The 17027-nt window shown below is 48.5% G+C and overlaps 1 protein-coding gene across 1 annotated transcript in view; it reads left to right on the top strand.

Annotated features, from left to right (window-relative positions):
• The first annotated feature begins 3516 nt into the window (after positions 1-3516).
• The window catches only part of RNF43 (ring finger protein 43), a 56265-nt gene continuing 42754 nt past the window's right edge, over positions 3517-17027 (top strand). The window contains exon 1 of the mRNA XM_086475320.1: positions 3517-3753. Coding sequence (XP_086331446.1) covers positions 3517-3753 — 237 coding nt within the window. The remainder of the gene's footprint in view (positions 3754-17027) is intronic.

Raw genomic sequence — 17027 nt, 5'->3', positions numbered from 1 at the left:
TTAAAAAGTTTCTCAAAACTTTCTCAAAACTTTCTTACTGGGAAGCAAATTGTTTTTAGTGCCATCTCCGGAATCTCTTTCTTTCATGCTTTGGGAAGCTGCAGTACGGTGTGGGGTTTGGCGCTCTCCCTGCCTTTGCTCAAAGTCCTCCTGTGGCCCTTTACTGGGAATTGTGTCTGAAAGAAAAGCGTAGGAAAGTCACAAGATTCTAGGTCTGACTGGGTCAGGGATTTCAGGAGAGCAGCCGTAGGAAAGATGAGCTAATTTTCTGAGTGATTAACCAGGAAATGCTCTTCCTTCCTAAACCAAGGCTCTGTTTCAGCAGCGAGTGTGTCCTCTCCGGCTGGGTATCCATTACACAGGACAGCTGCTGATCTCCAATGTTAATGGGGAATTCTTCTGTTTTCCTCGTTTTCATTCGGTTCCGGCGGTCTCTGTAATGATATTTGTTATTTTAGTTGAATCAGGTCTTCAGAGTAACTTTTAAACTTTTAAAATGTGTTTGTGTTGATAGTAGATCTTGGGTGTGTAATAGCTCTGGGTTTGTGTGGGTGGGATGTACCGTTTGTAGGATGGAGGGGGGCACATTCTCTAGTTGTGGGGTTGGGGAAATGTAGTAGGGTGGCATCACTGCAATAAATGGATTTTTTAAACTGAAAAGAGCGTTGCAGCCTGCTTTTCTCCTCTTTGTTTTCGGTTACAAAGGGTAGGAGTCGCGGTTGAAAAGAACCGCTTTGTGTTTTGGGAGTTCTTGCTGACGCTTTTACCCACCACCACAACAACATTAATAATAAGAATAATAATATCAATTCGATATTCATGGAGTTGGTACCGATACCAAGAGCCATCCCCCGTGGGCAGGTCTGAGGAGGGTGGAGCGGTTCTCCATCGGCGCCGCTGGCTGAGTTCTGCGGCCTCAACGCCCGGGACCCGCCGGGTGGCCCGTGGTGTCACAACGGCCCCTCGCCAGCCCGTCGCTCTCCTGAGCCCCCCCTTTCCAGCAGCGCCCGGGGAAGAGCGGCAGCGAGCGGCCGGGGAGGTCCCACACATCGGGGTCGCCCGAATTTCCGAGCCGCCCGCGGGCGGCCCCGCTCCATCGCCCACCCGTTGCCCGTCGCGGCCGCGCTCCGAGGCCACGGGCCCGCCCTGCGGCACCCCTCGCCTCCCGGGGCTGGCCGAGGAGACCCCCCCCGGCGGCATTCCGGGCACCTCTGCCGCCAGCCCGCCCCGCCGCCCCCCACCGAGGCTGCTCCCACGGGCCGCTGAGCCCGCACCGGCGGGAGCCGAGGAGGGGCAGAGCCCTGCGCGGGGCCGCGGGCAGCCGGCGGCCGTGCCCCGGGGCGCTCCGGCGCGGGGAGCCGCCGGGGAAGCCGCCCTCCGGGGCCGTTCCCCCCCCCCCCCCGCCGCCGAGGTGCCGGTGCGCCCCTCTGCCCGCGCCGGGCCCCGGGAGCTGCCGCCGGGCCGCGCTGCAGGCGGGCGGCGGGGCGGGAGGGGGAGCCCGCGGTCCCGGCCCCGCGGGGGGGCGGCGGCTCCGGCTGCTCCACCCTCGCTCCGTGGCAGCAGGTAGGAGAGCGCCGGCCGTCCCGGGGGAGGGCACGGCCAGCCGCAGCCTGCCCGCGCCGGGGGCCGAGCCGGAGCGTTGGGCTGCGGGTTCGTGCCCGGCCGGGGGGGGGAAAAAAAAACGCTCCTCCGCAGCAGCAGCAGCCCGGGGCCGGCCGGCGGCCGCAGCCCCTGCGCCTGCCGAGGGCTTCACCGGGCCGGGAGGGGCCGGGCAGCCTGCGGGGCTCCGCGGCGGGAGAGCAGCGGCGGCGGGTGTTCCCCGGGGCTCGTTCCGCTCCGTGCGCCCTGCGCGGAGACCCGGCGGTGGCGGCGGCGGCGGGAGGCGGGAGGCGGGAGAGCCCCCGGAGCGCCGAAGGCGTTTTCCCGGAGCGTTTCTCCCCGGGTCGGTAGGTGACGTGCGGACACTTCGCTTTCAGCCCTGCCTGCCCCGGCAGCTCTCTGGCTGCGGGCGTTTTCTCCCTTTGATCCTGCGGGATTCTCTTTCGGGCCGTGGAGCTCTGCTGCAGGTACGCCAGAGAAACTTCAGTCTCCGGCTTCAATTTTGATTTTTTATTTTATATACTAGTTTTTATTTTTATTTTTTTTTTTTAAAAAAAAAAAGAAGACCGAGACCAAGCATCGTGAGACCCACACGTTTTTCTTAGGCTCCTGGAAGTAACTTTTGCCCAGGACTTAGAGCAGCGTTTCCACCCGTCCCGGCCCCTGCGGACTCCAGCGGGCACAACTGCCGAACAGGTTTGCTGATCTTTTCTGCGAGTTTAAATCCTTTTTTTTTTTTTTTTTTCTCTTCGTAGCCATGCGATCGCTGTAACTTCGGTTTTAGTTGAAAGTGTCCTCTGTCGAAATTCTCCCGGTTATGGAGACGCCTCGATACGTTTCGTGTGACCTTTGGGCAGACCGTGGAACTTTATATTTTGTTTTGTGGGGCCTTTAGTCGGGATCTTCTTCATGTATGCTTGGAAGTGGTCATACCGGAACTCAGGCGTGCACAGAAATAGTGCCAGAGAAACCAGATACGCCGTAACTTTCTGCGTGATACCTGTTTGGCTTGGTATCTAAACTCGTAAAGTGTTCTGGGACCTTTTCCTGTCCTGGGAACTTGAAACTATGAGGAGACGCTCCGTGCTTTGTTAAAACCGTCCTCGAGAAGCGCGCCCGGAGTCAGGCTCTGAGCCTGGCTTGCGAGGAGAAAAGCAAGGCTGATCTCCGAACGCGAGCGAAGCGCTTCTGGCGCGAGAAGGATGGACGGGATCAACTCGATTCGGAAGAGAACGGTGCGGCAGCAAACTTCCTGTTGCCCGTAAATTCAAGAAATCCCTCCTGCGTCACTTCTGAGAGGGATACTGATCATTGCAGACACCGCGCAAGGCGACGAGCTTGAGCTGCTGGTGTGGGAAATGCTGGCGAGGAGGTGAGGTGTCTCCCAGGGGCGCTTGAGATGGATGTTTTGAAGCCGTGGATCTGCCTAACTCTTGGGCAGGAGACACGAGGACGCCACGTCCATGGGGAGATCTCCCCGTGCCTCGTCTGCGTGGGACTGACGAGTTGCTAATGCTCCCTGCTGCTCCCGTCCATCCGAACTGATTTCTCGCTTGCAAGCTGTCGCGCCGACCTTTCCGGATTTATCTGCTGGAGGAGGGACTCGTAATTTAGGATTTTTTTTTTTTTTTTTTTTTTAACGTGTGTTGGTTGAAGATCTGCCTTGGAGCTCGTAGCGGCCTGTGAGCACGTGGCCCCAAGGAGGAGAAGCGGCGATGGCGAGAAGCGGGGAAGCTGTCCGGTAAGCAGCGCTGGCGGTGGCCGAGCCCCTCGCTCCTCTCTCTCCTGCCTCCCCCACCGCTGGGGCCGCGCGCCCAGACACCTGACGAGCTTTGCCGACGGCTGGAGCCCGCCGCAGGGTGAGGACGCGTTCCCGAGCGGTATGTGTGGCCGGAGCCCGCTGCTGCAGCTGGTAGCATGAGTGCTGGCCCCCAGCTGCAGCTGGCTGTCCTCTGGCCTTGGCTGCTCATGGCGACCCTGCAGGCAGGACTTGACCCCGCAGGGCTGGCGCTGGCGGCGGCGGTCGAGTCGGAGAGGTCGGCGGCGCAGAAAGCCATCATTAGGGTGATCCCCCTGAAAGTGGAGCCCATCATACTGGAAGGGGAGTTTGCGAACGTTGCTGAGGTGACTCCCGCCGAAGGAAAACTGCTCCAGGTAAGAGCGGCTGGGTTTGCTCCAGCTCTGTCTGCCTCACCTTCCCGCTCCGATCCTCTCCCCGCTTTCCTCTCCTGGCCGCTTCAGCTCCCAGCGCGATGCCTGCGGTTCGGTTTCCCGGCTGCAGCCTTGGAGCCGAAGCACCGAGGCGTTTTTTCACGTGAGCTGTCCAGCTGCGTGTGGTGTCCCGCTGCGTTCCTGCCCCCCCAGCCCTGCGCGCCGTGCTGAGGCAGAAGGGATCGTGCAGACGGTTGGTTCTTCACCCGGTCACGATCCGTAGCTGTGCTTGTGTTGATGTTGAATTGTGGATGTGGTCAGTCGATCCCGTGAAGATTATTGCGTGTCTCGGTGGATGTTCTAAAGCTGAGCGTGTCGAGTCACGTGTTGGGACATAAACATCTGACAGAAAACACCAGTTTTCTTTTTCTTTGTGAAGTCCGTAAGGTTTTCTACAGGCTTCTGCTGGTAGCTGGGCTTCTCTTTCAGCTAAAACACACGCCCAGACTTTGCCCACCAGAATCACTGACCCTGCTAGTTGTCGTCCTGGGTATTGCCTGTACCTGACAGCTGAATTTTACCCGTGCAGTGGTTCCTGTGGTGTCCCCACCATGAGTTTTTATAAGTGAATTAATGCTGTTTTTTTCTGACCTTTGCTAAGGAGAGGGCGTCCGAGCATCTCACCCTGAGGTGCGGATGCTGCTAAGAGGCAGAGCTGAGCTATTTGGTGAACAGACCAATCTCTGGCATATCCTAAGTTTTGAGCTCCGTTTCTTGAGACCTGGTGTGTACTCTCTCGTTTCTGTTGGTAACGTGCTTGGCAGGCATGTGCTTCGTTCCTGAAAACAGAAAATGACAGAATAGCCTGCATTAATTTTAAATCCTAATTTTTCCGTGGCTTTTTCCAGTCGTGACTTTCCAAATGTGGTGTGTTGCAATCTGAATTGAAGTTGTAGCTTGGAAATTTGAAGTAAAGTAAGAAATTGTGTGTAGTCTTACAAGAAAAGAAATAGAGTTGGGCCAGCTTTAGAACACGGCCACCTGTCTGAAAATGCAAATGGGCAATTTGTGACATGCGTAAAGCCTGTTTTTCCACGCCTTTTGAACTACTCGGGACGAAAGCTATGCTCTAAAATTATATTACCAGGCTAAAAAAATGACTCAGACAAATGTACTCAAGGTCCTGTTCTGTCGTGAGGCCAAGTCCAGGAAAGTCAATATTTATGCCTTACAAAAACTGCAGTGGTGTTGCAACTGAGCACAAAGTATCGAGCGTGGACCTTTTCAAAACGAGAAGACGATAACCTCTGCTGCGTGAGGTGTGGGCGCTTTTAACCACAAGCAGCGCTAGACGTGGAGGTTTGCGTATCGCCGGCCGTCGCAGCAGCGCAGCCGAGGCGTTCTGAACCCTAAGCCATCAAGAGCGTGGGATTCCCAGACTTCATCCTTTAAAACCCATCCTCAAAACGGAGAGGGCTGGGGAAACACTAATCTAATCTGCTGAGTTTGTGTACACAGATACTGACCTGCACTGTGTGTGTTTTTAGGCCTTGATTCCGCCCCTGTGTGTGCGCAGGTGATCGTTCCTATTCCGTATCCCACTGGCTCCGGTGTGGAAAACCATCTGGGTCTGGTTTCGGGTGGCAACGTTGGGATCGGGGGGTCAGGCTGTGCCTTCTGCAGCAGGATGTTTGCCCGGTGCCAGGCGCCGTGCTCAGGGAAAGCTTAGTCGAGCGTACCTGTGACCTCTCGTGTGTATCTTACGATGTGGTTTCTAATTCTGCCCTTACATCTCGAAACTCGGCACATAAAATGCCGTTTGAAAGTGTTTGGGTCCTGATCCTGCGGTGGGTTCCTGCCTCTGGCAAGACAAAATGGGAAACAGAGCCGTAACTGTTCAGGTATGAAATAAGTAAGAAATTAATGGGAGGAACTGTTTTTCGTTTGTGTGTAGGTAGTCAGATACTAAACACACCTGCATGAGGCTTTGTTGGGACATTTACATGCGGCTGCTAACATCCCAGTCCTGCAGAAACGTTAGGTCACGGGCTTGACTTTGATGTCACTGGAACTCGTATTTGAGTGAACTTAAGCCCGTTCACACGCACCTGCACCATTGGTTCTTTGTACGCAGTTTAGGTACGTGATTATCTTTACGGTTAATGAGTCAAGAAGTCTAGGTTTTTTACAGCGTTTTGGGCTGGATCTTCTTGGTTCTGTCAGACCCTGTAAGATGCAGTCAGCCCTCGTGCCCAGCGCAGGAGAACACAAGGGCAGAGCTTGGCCTGGAAAAGACGAGTGGATGGCCCGGTCCTGCTTTCAAAGCCACGCTGTCTTAGCGCGGTGGTGTAATACCATTGCGTAAGGATAAGTGGTGCAGAGTTAGCCCTATGTTCAAGTGAAGTTCTCTTTAACTTGTAATTATCTTCACAGTGTTCTGGCCGGTATAGATTTAGAAATACTTTTTTTTAATTTAATGCAGAAAGTCCTGCACGTGGAGTGATGGAGCCTCCCCAAAGGTCCTGCTACCAGAACACTTCCTCGGTTTCATTTCTCCCTGCCGTGTTCTCTGGGATCATCTACAGGAACGGACTTTGATCCCAGTGTGCTACGTTCTTAGAAGATAACTCAAAAAATATCTGCTTTACCTATAATAAAATAACTCCAATGTCGAATTCCTCCTCACACCCCTTGCCCCCGTGACTGGCTCTTCTGGGAAATCTTCTGGGGTTTCAGTTTTGCAGCTCCCCGGGCGGTGGTGGGTGAGCGGGCAGGGGCCAGGCAGCTGCCCGGGACCCGCCTGCCCTCCACCCCTTTCAGTTTGACCCCGGCAGCGTTACCTCTGGCACTCCGGGCGATGCAGTAGGATGCAAAAGGAGAGGAATTTCTCAAGTAGGCCGAGCTGCTTAAGATTTTATAGGTCAAAAAACCAACACCTTTGACTTCCTACAGAAATCACCTTCAAGCTCGTTCAGAGCTCCAGCTTGTTCAGGTAGCACGTGCTCTAGGCATTAACTATTGCTCAACGCAGGAGAAGGAGGTTTAAGATGTTTCCAAATGGAATTACTGCAGAATTCGCAGGCAAATCAAGCTGTGAGGGGGAAGAAACCCAAAACTTTTTATTTGAGAAATAGTTCAGCCTTTAAAGGTTTTTTTTTTTTTAGTAAAGTATATATACAGGCATACATAATTAAAGCTGAGCATTAGTATCTTTTTATTTGAGTGTATGTAACCCCAACCTTGTACACAAGGGAAAGGATGACACCGTTAGCATGCGTGGTGCAGCCGGGATCATTACAGTCTCTAGTTCGGGCACTAGCATTATGGAAATAATGTTAAAAATTTGGGAGAAGCCCCGAACAGCGGTATTTATAAAGAAAGATAAACTGAAACGACTGTATTTACTGTAGAGAAGGCAAAGCCGTCATCAGTCACAATCACTTTCATGCCTCCATGTAGAAAAAACACGTCGCTGTGTAGAGCAGTGGGACAGCCGTCGTCTTTAGCAGGCAAAAGTTTTCCCAACAGGCATTATTTTATCGCAAGCCTCCCAATCCTTTGTTTCATTTCCGTATAATCTTCGCAGTTACACAGTCAGGTGATTGCAGAAGAAAGTCAACTTTCATTTACCCACTGAGCCCCTTGTTTTAACTTCTGACTGCAGGAAAAAAACCTTGAGAACACAGAAGCAGCTCCCTAAAGGCTCTGAAACCCAAAAGCAAGGATTATCCTCTTTCCCCCCCCCCCGCCCCCAAGCGGTGAATTATTTAAAAAAATGTTATTTTTAAAGTCAATCTTCTGTTTAGGGTGGAACGAGTGAGAATTAGAGGAGGAGCTTGAATCACCAGATTTTAGGTGGTGTGTACAGTTCAGAAGCTGAAAATCAAAGGTAGATCTCTTCAGAAAAGAAGCGTGGTGCCTGTTTGTAACAGCAGTGATAATTAACCTTGAAATTCTCCAGGGAACCCAAGGTGATCATCCTGGGAGTGGAGAGTGTTTCCAATGCTGCGGTGCATAGTGCTATTGGAGAATGATAATCACCTCCTGAACTGCTTATGGAGGGCTACGCTCCCAGCCTGTAAGAAAGTAAATATATTAGTAGTCTTCTATACTGCTGGCTCCTGGATCAACAAAAGGATGTTGAGTGCATAATGTTGACGGAGATCAAAGAAGTGGGAAAGCCTAACCAAATGATAATGGGGCCTTAAATTACCTGTGAATAAACTGGTCAGATAGCACAAAGAGAGTGAGTTCAAAGAAGCAATTTCTGCCTCTTGGAACAGCTAGTACTAGAGTGCACAGAAACGTGTTCTTGACTTGGTGTTAAGTAATGTGCAAGAGCTGACTCAAAAGCTAGCAATAACTGAGCCACTTGTATTGACTGCAGCATAATAAAATTGGGTTGCCAAAGTGCCAAAAAGGGGAGCTCTGACACTACCCTTTAGACTGGGAAATTGCACTGAAGTGAAACAGTGAGAGAAATGGCTCTTACAGCTTAAAAAAAGATCTTTAGAGGTGACATAGATACTGCTTGGGAACGTAGAAGCAGCCTTGGGGAACGTACAAAGCAAGGGAATCAAAAAGGCAGTACGAATACTTTGGTAGTGATGAAGAAACCTTTTGGGCCAAACCAGTCTTTTAAAAAGTGGAGATAACTAGGGTGGGCATGGTGTGTGCTGCAGCCTGCAGTGTAGAGCAGCGTGGCACTAGCGTTAGTGCAGGGTCTGAAAGGATCTGAAAGGTGAGGCATTAAAACCCAGATGCAGAGTAGGGAGTCTCAGCTGGAGTTAGCTGCTGGAAAAAGCTGAGCTTAGAGGCTGTTTCTGAACTTCCATCGCGCTCTGGAGCATGGGCAGAGGCCGAGCTGGAGCTTTGCATGGTGTGTCTTCTCCTTTCCTGATCCGGAAAGCATGTGGTGGGAAACTGTTCTCCGTTTAAGGAGTTTGAACCTAAACCTTCCAGCTCCCCAGTGCACCATCTGGTGCTGGTCGTCGTCCCAGCAGAGTTCTTTATGGCACACGTAGACGCAGACCCATCCTGAATCGAAGATTTTCCGTGCTGAAAAGGTCGTGGATCTGGAGGCCCAAGTGGTTGCATGGGGCAGGCATAAACGGGAGAAACAAACCCAGCTGCAGCGGAGAGAAGATACGTGGTCGGGAGGCTGAACCAACAGGGCTGGAGCGAGTGGCAGTCAACAGAGGACTTCTGGCCGCGCACACCCGACCTGGAATATAGCCAAGGGGCAAGTGGACATTTCCCCGAGATAAGCTGGCAGAGGAGTGAGATTACAGGAGGAGGGAGACAGACCTCAGTCGTTCCTGTCGGCTGTAGCCAGGCCGGAGTGGTGGGTGAAATGGTTCTGAACCGTCGGAGAAATTCCTTTGTGCTCTGTGCCTCCGTAAAACGGAAGGGTCGGGAGGCCTTTTGTGCAGGTTATGGGAGGCTGCCCTGGACTGCACGTGGATTCGTTGCTTTTAAATGGAAACTTTCAGAGTTGTCGAAGTCATACAAACGCACGAACGCCGTATGATCCAAGAGAACTGTGTTGTATTAGACTTTCGTTTGGACACAAATTGACTTGCATTTATCTCTGTTTTGGTTTTTTTTTCCACGCATATGGCTCTCAAACATGCCTAAAAGCTTTCTGTGGACTTTCCCCAAAAGTCTTACTTAGCCTGAAAACAAGCGAGTTTCAACCTAAAAGGAAAAAAAGTAACGAATAAGTGCGGTGGAAAACGCGCAGTGTGGTTTGCTCTTCAGGTCTGTCTGTCTTCGGTGTCGTAAAGATCTGTGTTGCAGGGGTTGCGAAGAGCCAGCTGTGTGAAATGTTGGTTTACAAACAAAGCAGAGTTGGAAGCTGCACCTCAGGATATCGCACTTGAGCACTGCACATTCTTATTTTATCGTTGTTTCGGGCTTCCCTCCATTCTATGTCTTAAGATTAGATATAGACGGGAGGGCAGGGTATAAAGTAGGCGTAAGTGGCGTGGATGGTCGGGGTGTTCTCTTCTGTCTTTGAGTTCTGTGATTTATTTTTTTTTTCTTTTATTATCTGTTTGTTTTTCCCTTATTTCAGCAGCTGTAAATACAGGAAGCATTGTACTGCCTTTCGTTTGCCCATAACACTTTCAGTCTGCATTAAGGAATCATAATCACATTTCATGCTTTGTAGCTTTGGGCTTGCTGCCAGCACGGGTCGGGCGGGAGTTGGCCAAGAGTTGTCCTGGGACCTCTTCACCTTTTTTTTTTTTAGGAGCATCAGGGATTGGTCTTACCTCGAAACAAGGCACTAAAAGATATAGGTCAGTGCTCAAAGGTAGTAGAGAGAATATTGGTTCGAACATGCCTAGGTTGTACGGGTTACTCCTGTGCAGATTGCCAGGTTTAAGTGGAAGACTCTCTTCCCCCCCTGCAGCCACCCTGTTCAAATTATCTGAAATTTTGGGTGTGTATCCTCTTCCTCTGCAGCTTGAGACATGAATCATCTGCCTAGATCAACGGATGTATTCTCACCTCGTCACTTCCCTAACCCTAGAGGGTCTAGTTGAGGGCATTAGTGGCCCTTTGATCTCCCTTTTGTTCTGCATCTCAGTAATTTGGTCTCCAGTGGTCAAATGGGTTAATCTAATGCATATTACTGGGCGCAGTAGCAGGATAGTGGCAGAAATGTAATGGATTGTCATATACAGAAATTTTGACTAGGTAGTTGAATTAATTTCTCCAGCCATGAACTCTATGAAACAAATTAGAAGTTTTTTTACCAAGTTCAGTTATGACATGTTCATTTTGAATGTAAGTAAAGCAGTTTGGGGGTTAAATTTGCTCTTGTTTTGACAAAAGGTATGTGAATTCTACTTCCAAAGTACATGAAAGCGCAGAATTTAGACTTGCTACTTCTGAGGCACTTCAGCAGCTGAAGTTCCATGGGGTCTTTGTTCAGCTCGGTGGATTTGCTCAAGACTGCCGGTGCATCACTGTAGAAGGGATACGTACACTGCAGAAACTCGGGGAGAAAGACGTTGGGATTGAATTGGATCCAGATATGAAAAATGAATAGCACTCAAGTCCTAATACAGACGTGAAGTGCTTTTTCCTTACAAAGGCCAAAAAGCCCAATAATAGAGCAGAGCAGGTGCGGTGAAGTGACTGAAAAGGGATTTGGGGCGATTGCCCCATGGTAGAGCAGAAGAGACAACTTAAGAAGATCCAGGTAGTGAATGGAGAATGTTGGTTCCTTCATTGGCTGAATTTCGTGCAGGATCCTGTGCAAAAAATGTTGCTTTCAAATTGTTTAAATATAGGGAACATCTCCAAGGATATGAAAGTCAACTAACAGAAGGTGCGTTGTGGCAATTCCTGTAACTTCCTGGATGTCAATTTAAATCAGAGGTTAATGCTTGGCAAGTTAGTCTCTTTAGACCACCATCCAACGTAGAATTACAGCTTCAGAAACCCTGCGTTGACTGTGTGTTATAGTAAGAGAGCCGACATGTATATCTGTCATTGCTTCAGTCTCGAATCATGTTACTTGCAAAATTATCTAAATAACTTTTATTTTCTATGAGAGTTTTATTCCAAAGTAAGTGGAACCTCAGAAAGATCCTGAAGAGGTAAGAAAGAGTTCCCCCTCTTCCACCTGTCATGCTGTACCTCAGTTATTCATTTCTTCCATAAATGTCTTGTTTGAATGGTAGTCCTCGTTTGCAGCCCCGCTGTGGGTGCACGTATGTCCCAGAAAGTCAGTGCTGGAGATTTCTATCCAAACATTTCCTTAGGGCCACAAAAATGTCTCTGTCCTCCTCGTTACCCTCTATTTAATTTGGTCTCACTCATATAAGCGTAAGATGCCCCAGGTCATATAGTTCCACTCGGCTATTTTTTTCTACTCATCTACTCTCCAAAGTTTCTTTCTTTTATCTTTTATCATTTCCATCTTCCTTTTTGCTCAGAACAATGTTTGTTCTTGTTATTTTTCTGTATGTGGTCTTCTTGATCACTACCAGTGCACAAAATGGTTTAGGCTAATGCCTGGCATCGTTTGCCTCTGACTCTTTGCTCTCCTCCATTCTTCTCTGTGATCACCTGGTCTTTCCATTATCTCCTTCACAGTACCTCTGACCTCCGTTTCATCTCTCAGGAGGAAGATGGCTGTACCAAAAGCTGTTGTTGGTAAGCTTGGTACAAAGTACATACCTCCATGAGAGATGATTTGAGTCAAATATCGCCCGATTTGAGTGACAGATGAACCCCATGTACTTGCACAAATGCAGTTCCTTCAAGCCCTATGTTAAAGAAGGTCATAAAAATCATTTGTGTAGGTTCTTGCTTGAGAAATCACTGCGTGCCAGTTCTGGCAGTTGCACCTAGTTGTGGCCTGACTTGGTGCCAGCCCATGTCTTCATGCTCCATCGCTGACTGCCTCTTTTATGGTTGCTTTCTCCATAAAACAAAGACCGGGGAATGCCTGTGGGACAGGTCTCTGCTGAGCCTTCCCTGAGAAAACCAGCCGTAGCTTTCTCTTGCTGAAGACACCTGAGTGGAACATCTTGGGTCCACATGGCATTGCAGAGCCTTCAACTGGCCGGTAACTTTTATGGCTGAGGGAGATCAAGAGAGATCAAGGAAATGCCGTGGTTGTGGGGAGCTTCAGCTACATCCATTATGCTTCAGGGAGCTGCTAGTCACGGAACCAAGAGGAGGAGAAGCAATGCTGGCCCTGACCTTTTCCAGGACCTCATTCAATGTCCTGCTTTTGAAAAGCTGCTCTGGAGCAGTGATAATAATGGGTTTTTTCCTGCAAAGATGTTGAGAGGCCAAAAAGTCATCCACAGTTGTGTTTTACTTCAGAAACGGGAGTTAGGTGAAATCAAGTAAGGTTGTTAAAAAGAAGCTGAGCAGGCAACTAAGAGTTATATCCTTGCAGTTGGCAGGAAGGTGTTTAAGGACACTGCAGTAGGAATTCAGATCAAATGTACCTCTCAGGAAATACCTGAAAAATGATAAAAGGATATCAGCATACCTAAACATAAGGGTAAGAAAGTATATGAAAGCATCCTGAAAAAGCAAAAAATGTGGTGAAATGAGAAAAAAGAGGAACAAGCTAAAAATATGTAAAAACACAGTGAAAAGAGGAAAAGATAAATAACTGAAAAATGATAACTAATCATAGGTATATGATCATATAATCATTAAGAGAACAAAAATAAAACCCCCAATAATGGATTTTCTTCAGTCACATCCGAAGGAGAATGCTTGCCTGACAATCTGTAGGACCTATAAATAATTGAAGTCTGAAAGATGCACTTAGGGCACAGTGCAGAAAAATGAATGCAATTCTTTTTGTGCTTTCATCTGTCTCAAGCTGGAATGTCTGTAGATGAGATGGTGATACACGTAGACAAAATTAACATTGTCAGTCACCGGGATCAGAGGATATTCACCCAAGAGTTGTGGAGGGTGAAATTGTTGGACTATTAACTATGTATATGAACTCTTGTTTAAAAACACTGGAAGGTGGCTGATGTGATACCAGTTTTTGTCTTGGCTCCAAGTCATCCACAAAAGCCCAGACCAGTATGCTGTACAATCTGGTAGAAACTATAATATAGAGTGTAGTAAGTGGGTGTGAAGGGGTCAACAGATGTATCAGTTGGGTAGGTCCAGCTGAATTTTCAAAATGCCCAAGTCCCTCAGCAAAGGCTTTTAGGGAAACCAAGGCATGGAATAAGAAGGAGGCTTCTGGATCAAAAAATTGCTGGAAGATAAGAAGCAGGTGGTAGGAGTAACTGGCAGTGGAAGAAGCTGATGACTGTCGTTCTGCAGGCATGTGTGCTGGTAGCCATGCTGCCCGGTATGTTTAATAAGCACATGGAAACTGAGTGCTTGGTAATGTTTTAGAGCTTTCCAAAGCATTAACTGTTGGAAGAAATGAAGACAAGGATCAGCTGTGAAGCATTGCCAAAGAACCTTATGAGACTAAATACTGTGAGGAGATGCACGTGGAAAATTGGTCGTTTCTTTACATTAAGGTGATGGGCTCCGATTTGTCCATTATCACTTAGAAACTGTATCTTGTGATTATAATAGATTGTTCCATGCAAGCGTCAGCTTAGTACTTGCAGTTGTCATGAAGACAAAGAGAACATTAGGAATGGAAAAAAGAGAGACTAAACCAGAGAATTATCTTTAAGCTCCTGTAGAAATCCAGGATACATCCACGTGTTGAACACTGTGTGAGGTTCCATTCCCCACACCTCTAAAAAAGATGTAGCAGTACTGGAAGAGGTTTGGAGAAGAACATGAGGAGAAGAAAAAGTAAACGTGTGTTTCATACAAGGAACAACTAACTGGACTAATACTCTTCTGGCTGGAAAAGAGGCAGCCAACAGGTGATATGAAAAAGATCTACAGTCATGAATAGGGATTGACTGTTAGTCTCTTTGAATATGAAAATAATGGGGCGTCACACGGAGCTGCTGGGAGCCAGGTTCAAAAGGGAGTGCTCTTCATGAGGGGTGCTCTTCATACACGGTACAATTAACCTGTACAATTCCTTGCTGCAGGAACTGCTGTGGATGCTAAAAGTTTACAGAGGTTCAAAAAACACTGGAGCTAATGAATGGGAGAAGACTCCATCAATGGTTATTAACTAACCAGTTTTGCCTCAGGCAGTCTATAAAATGCAGCTTGTTGGAGGCTTGGAGAGTGTCATGGGAGAAGCCCTACATGCTTGTCCTGTTCTTACTTCTCCTGCAGAAATCCATTGTTGGCAACTGTCAAAGCAAAGATCATGGGCTAGGTGAACCTTTGGTCTGAATCCACACTGCTGTCCTTGTATTCTCATCTTCTACAAAACACCTTTTCAGCCATTAGGCCCACCATCTTCAGCATCAGCCCTTCCAGTCCACCTCTGCTCTGTTTGGGCAAGTCTCTGTGGAAAAACTGCGGTAAGCACATCCTTCATGATCCATTTCTGACTTGGAGCTCAGCTGTTTATTCACTTAGAAAGCACTATACGGTTCCTTGGGATCCATTATTGCAAATCTCCTCACCACAAAGCTCTCAAGTGGGGCTGTAAACCAGCGTTTGATGCCCTTGACACTTCGGCCTTCCTGTCTTCTTGGATGTACCGTTTTTATCCCTTGTCACCGTCAATCTGCCTGATCCCGTCAACTGTGCTCTATGGATGGGGTAATAACTATTATAATCCAGTCATGTATGCTCCCTGCCTTTGCCTGTTCTTTAATGCAATAGTATTCACCTAATGAAATATCAACCCAAATGGTGCTACGGGTTCTTACTTTTCAGAGCAACGCCTGCTCCTCAGAATGGCTAAAACGACTCTGTGCATTCTGACTCTTACTTGACCATCTTTCTATCCAGTAGAGTACGTGCTCTTGGGAGTTACCTTCTCTTTATAACAACTGTGTCTCAATAACAGTCAGATATTCCTGTGGTTGAAATAAGAGCCTCTCTACATACTAGAGAATGTATATTTTTTACAGGTCTGTTGGCAGGTATACCTCTGTCCTTGCCTAGGGAGTGAATCGTGGTAACCTGCGAACATCAGGTATTTGGTCACCAAGAGGACCAGTAGATGTTTTAAGTCAAAAATAGTTTCAAACCCTTGCCAACCCATACCGTTTGCATTTTAAGATCTTTGCAGTCAGGTAATGTCAAAAAAGGATATTCTGAGGTCCCATCTTTTCTGTCGGAAGCCATGGAGCCAGGGAATCTAGGGTACCTGGCGGGAGCCCAGCGTCGGGAATGCTGAATATATCAGTGGTAGAAAGCTGCTTTAGCTGACGGGCTACAAAAGAGAAATGTGGGATAACGTGTGAAGGGACAGTTTGCAGAACCTAGGGGTTTTGCAAAATTGACTTCTTTTCCTCAGGTGCCAACAAGCACTGGCTCCGATGCCTGTAGGCCAGCCTGTTTCTTGGATTCCTGATAAACACATTCTTGATTCTGTAGTCTGAAGGATTGATTGATACTTGTCTAATCCTTCTTCTCCCAAAAGCCTACTGCAAGACAGGGCAAGATGCATTAGTGGCGATCCTGCAGGCTTCAGTCTGGCTGGGACAGGCTGGGGAAATGCTAAAGCCAGAGGTCCCAGGGAAGCTTGCCCAGCCTCCTAGACTGACTCGCACAGAAGTCAAGACATTTGCTCCCATCCCTGCTCTGAACTCCTACCTCTAGATTTTGATGCTAGATAATGGGGTTGTTATTAGAAGAAGCCTCTCTTGTCTTAGACCTCTTATCCATACATAAACCTGCGTTTCAGTGACTCTGGATTGTTCACTGGGACTAATGAGCAGTGTGTCCAGATTACACCAGTGCAGATGCCTGAGCAACTATTTCTGCCCATCTGAGGGATTTAGAATTTTTCTTTGACCCCGTGGTCCTAAAGTTCTGTATGGAGCTTTGGTAAGAGAGTGTTGACCTCTCTCCCAGCATGGGATCTTGAGCAGGGTGTCACCATCCAGACAGCGTGATAACATGAGCCTGTGGCAGCTGGTTTATTATTCTAACCATGTTCTTAAATGTGACTTTCCTGGTAGCAAGAAGTTCTGCCAGAGGGTGAGAAAGACCCACTGCTACATGTCTAACATCCAGTGTCTTTATTCCCCCTTCCCAGATAAGGTTTCTTATATGCTTTCCTGAGGTCATATCTAAGTTTCACTGGAGCCAGAAAATAGCCCTTCTTTTCCCCCCAGCGAGTCCCAGACCTTCATGGACAACGTGGTATGCCTCCTCAGGCATTTGATGTCAAGCAGACCATCTCCTTCCTGCCTGCACAGAACCAAACCCGTCCGGTGGCCTCTGTTCTTTTGTATCATGAACAAGGAGATAAAGAGGTGCAGTGATACTGGTAATTGCATAACATATCGTGTCAGGAGATGTTATGATACTGCCTGAGTGTTCCTGCCTCCGGCCGTCAGTAAATTCCATCAAAGGTCAAGTTGTACAATAGCCTCTGCAGAGGATGGCTTCGTTCTTGACATCTGCAGAGCTGGCATGTGGTGTTCCGTTCCACTCTCCACCATTGCAGATGCTTCCAGGAATGATGCCTAATTAGGCAGATTGTGGTTTTGCTCTAAAATGCTTGAGACGCCCCACTTATTTGTGGGGAGAGACAGAGAGGGAATTACTGCTTGGAGTTACTCACTTTCTGAATATGTATGTGGATTGTCATTTGAGGAGGAAAAGAAGATAAGGCGGTAGTAATTGGGCTGTTTTGAGATGTGTGGTACAAATCCACATCAACAGCTCTCTCT

This window comes from Leptosomus discolor, chromosome 18 (genome assembly GCF_034619465.1).
Source record: "Leptosomus discolor isolate bLepDis1 chromosome 18, bLepDis1.hap2, whole genome shotgun sequence".
Taxonomy (NCBI): Eukaryota; Metazoa; Chordata; class Aves; order Leptosomiformes; family Leptosomidae; genus Leptosomus; species Leptosomus discolor.
Note: the sequence above shows the minus strand (reverse complement) of the source record. Positions and strands in the feature narration are given on the sequence as shown.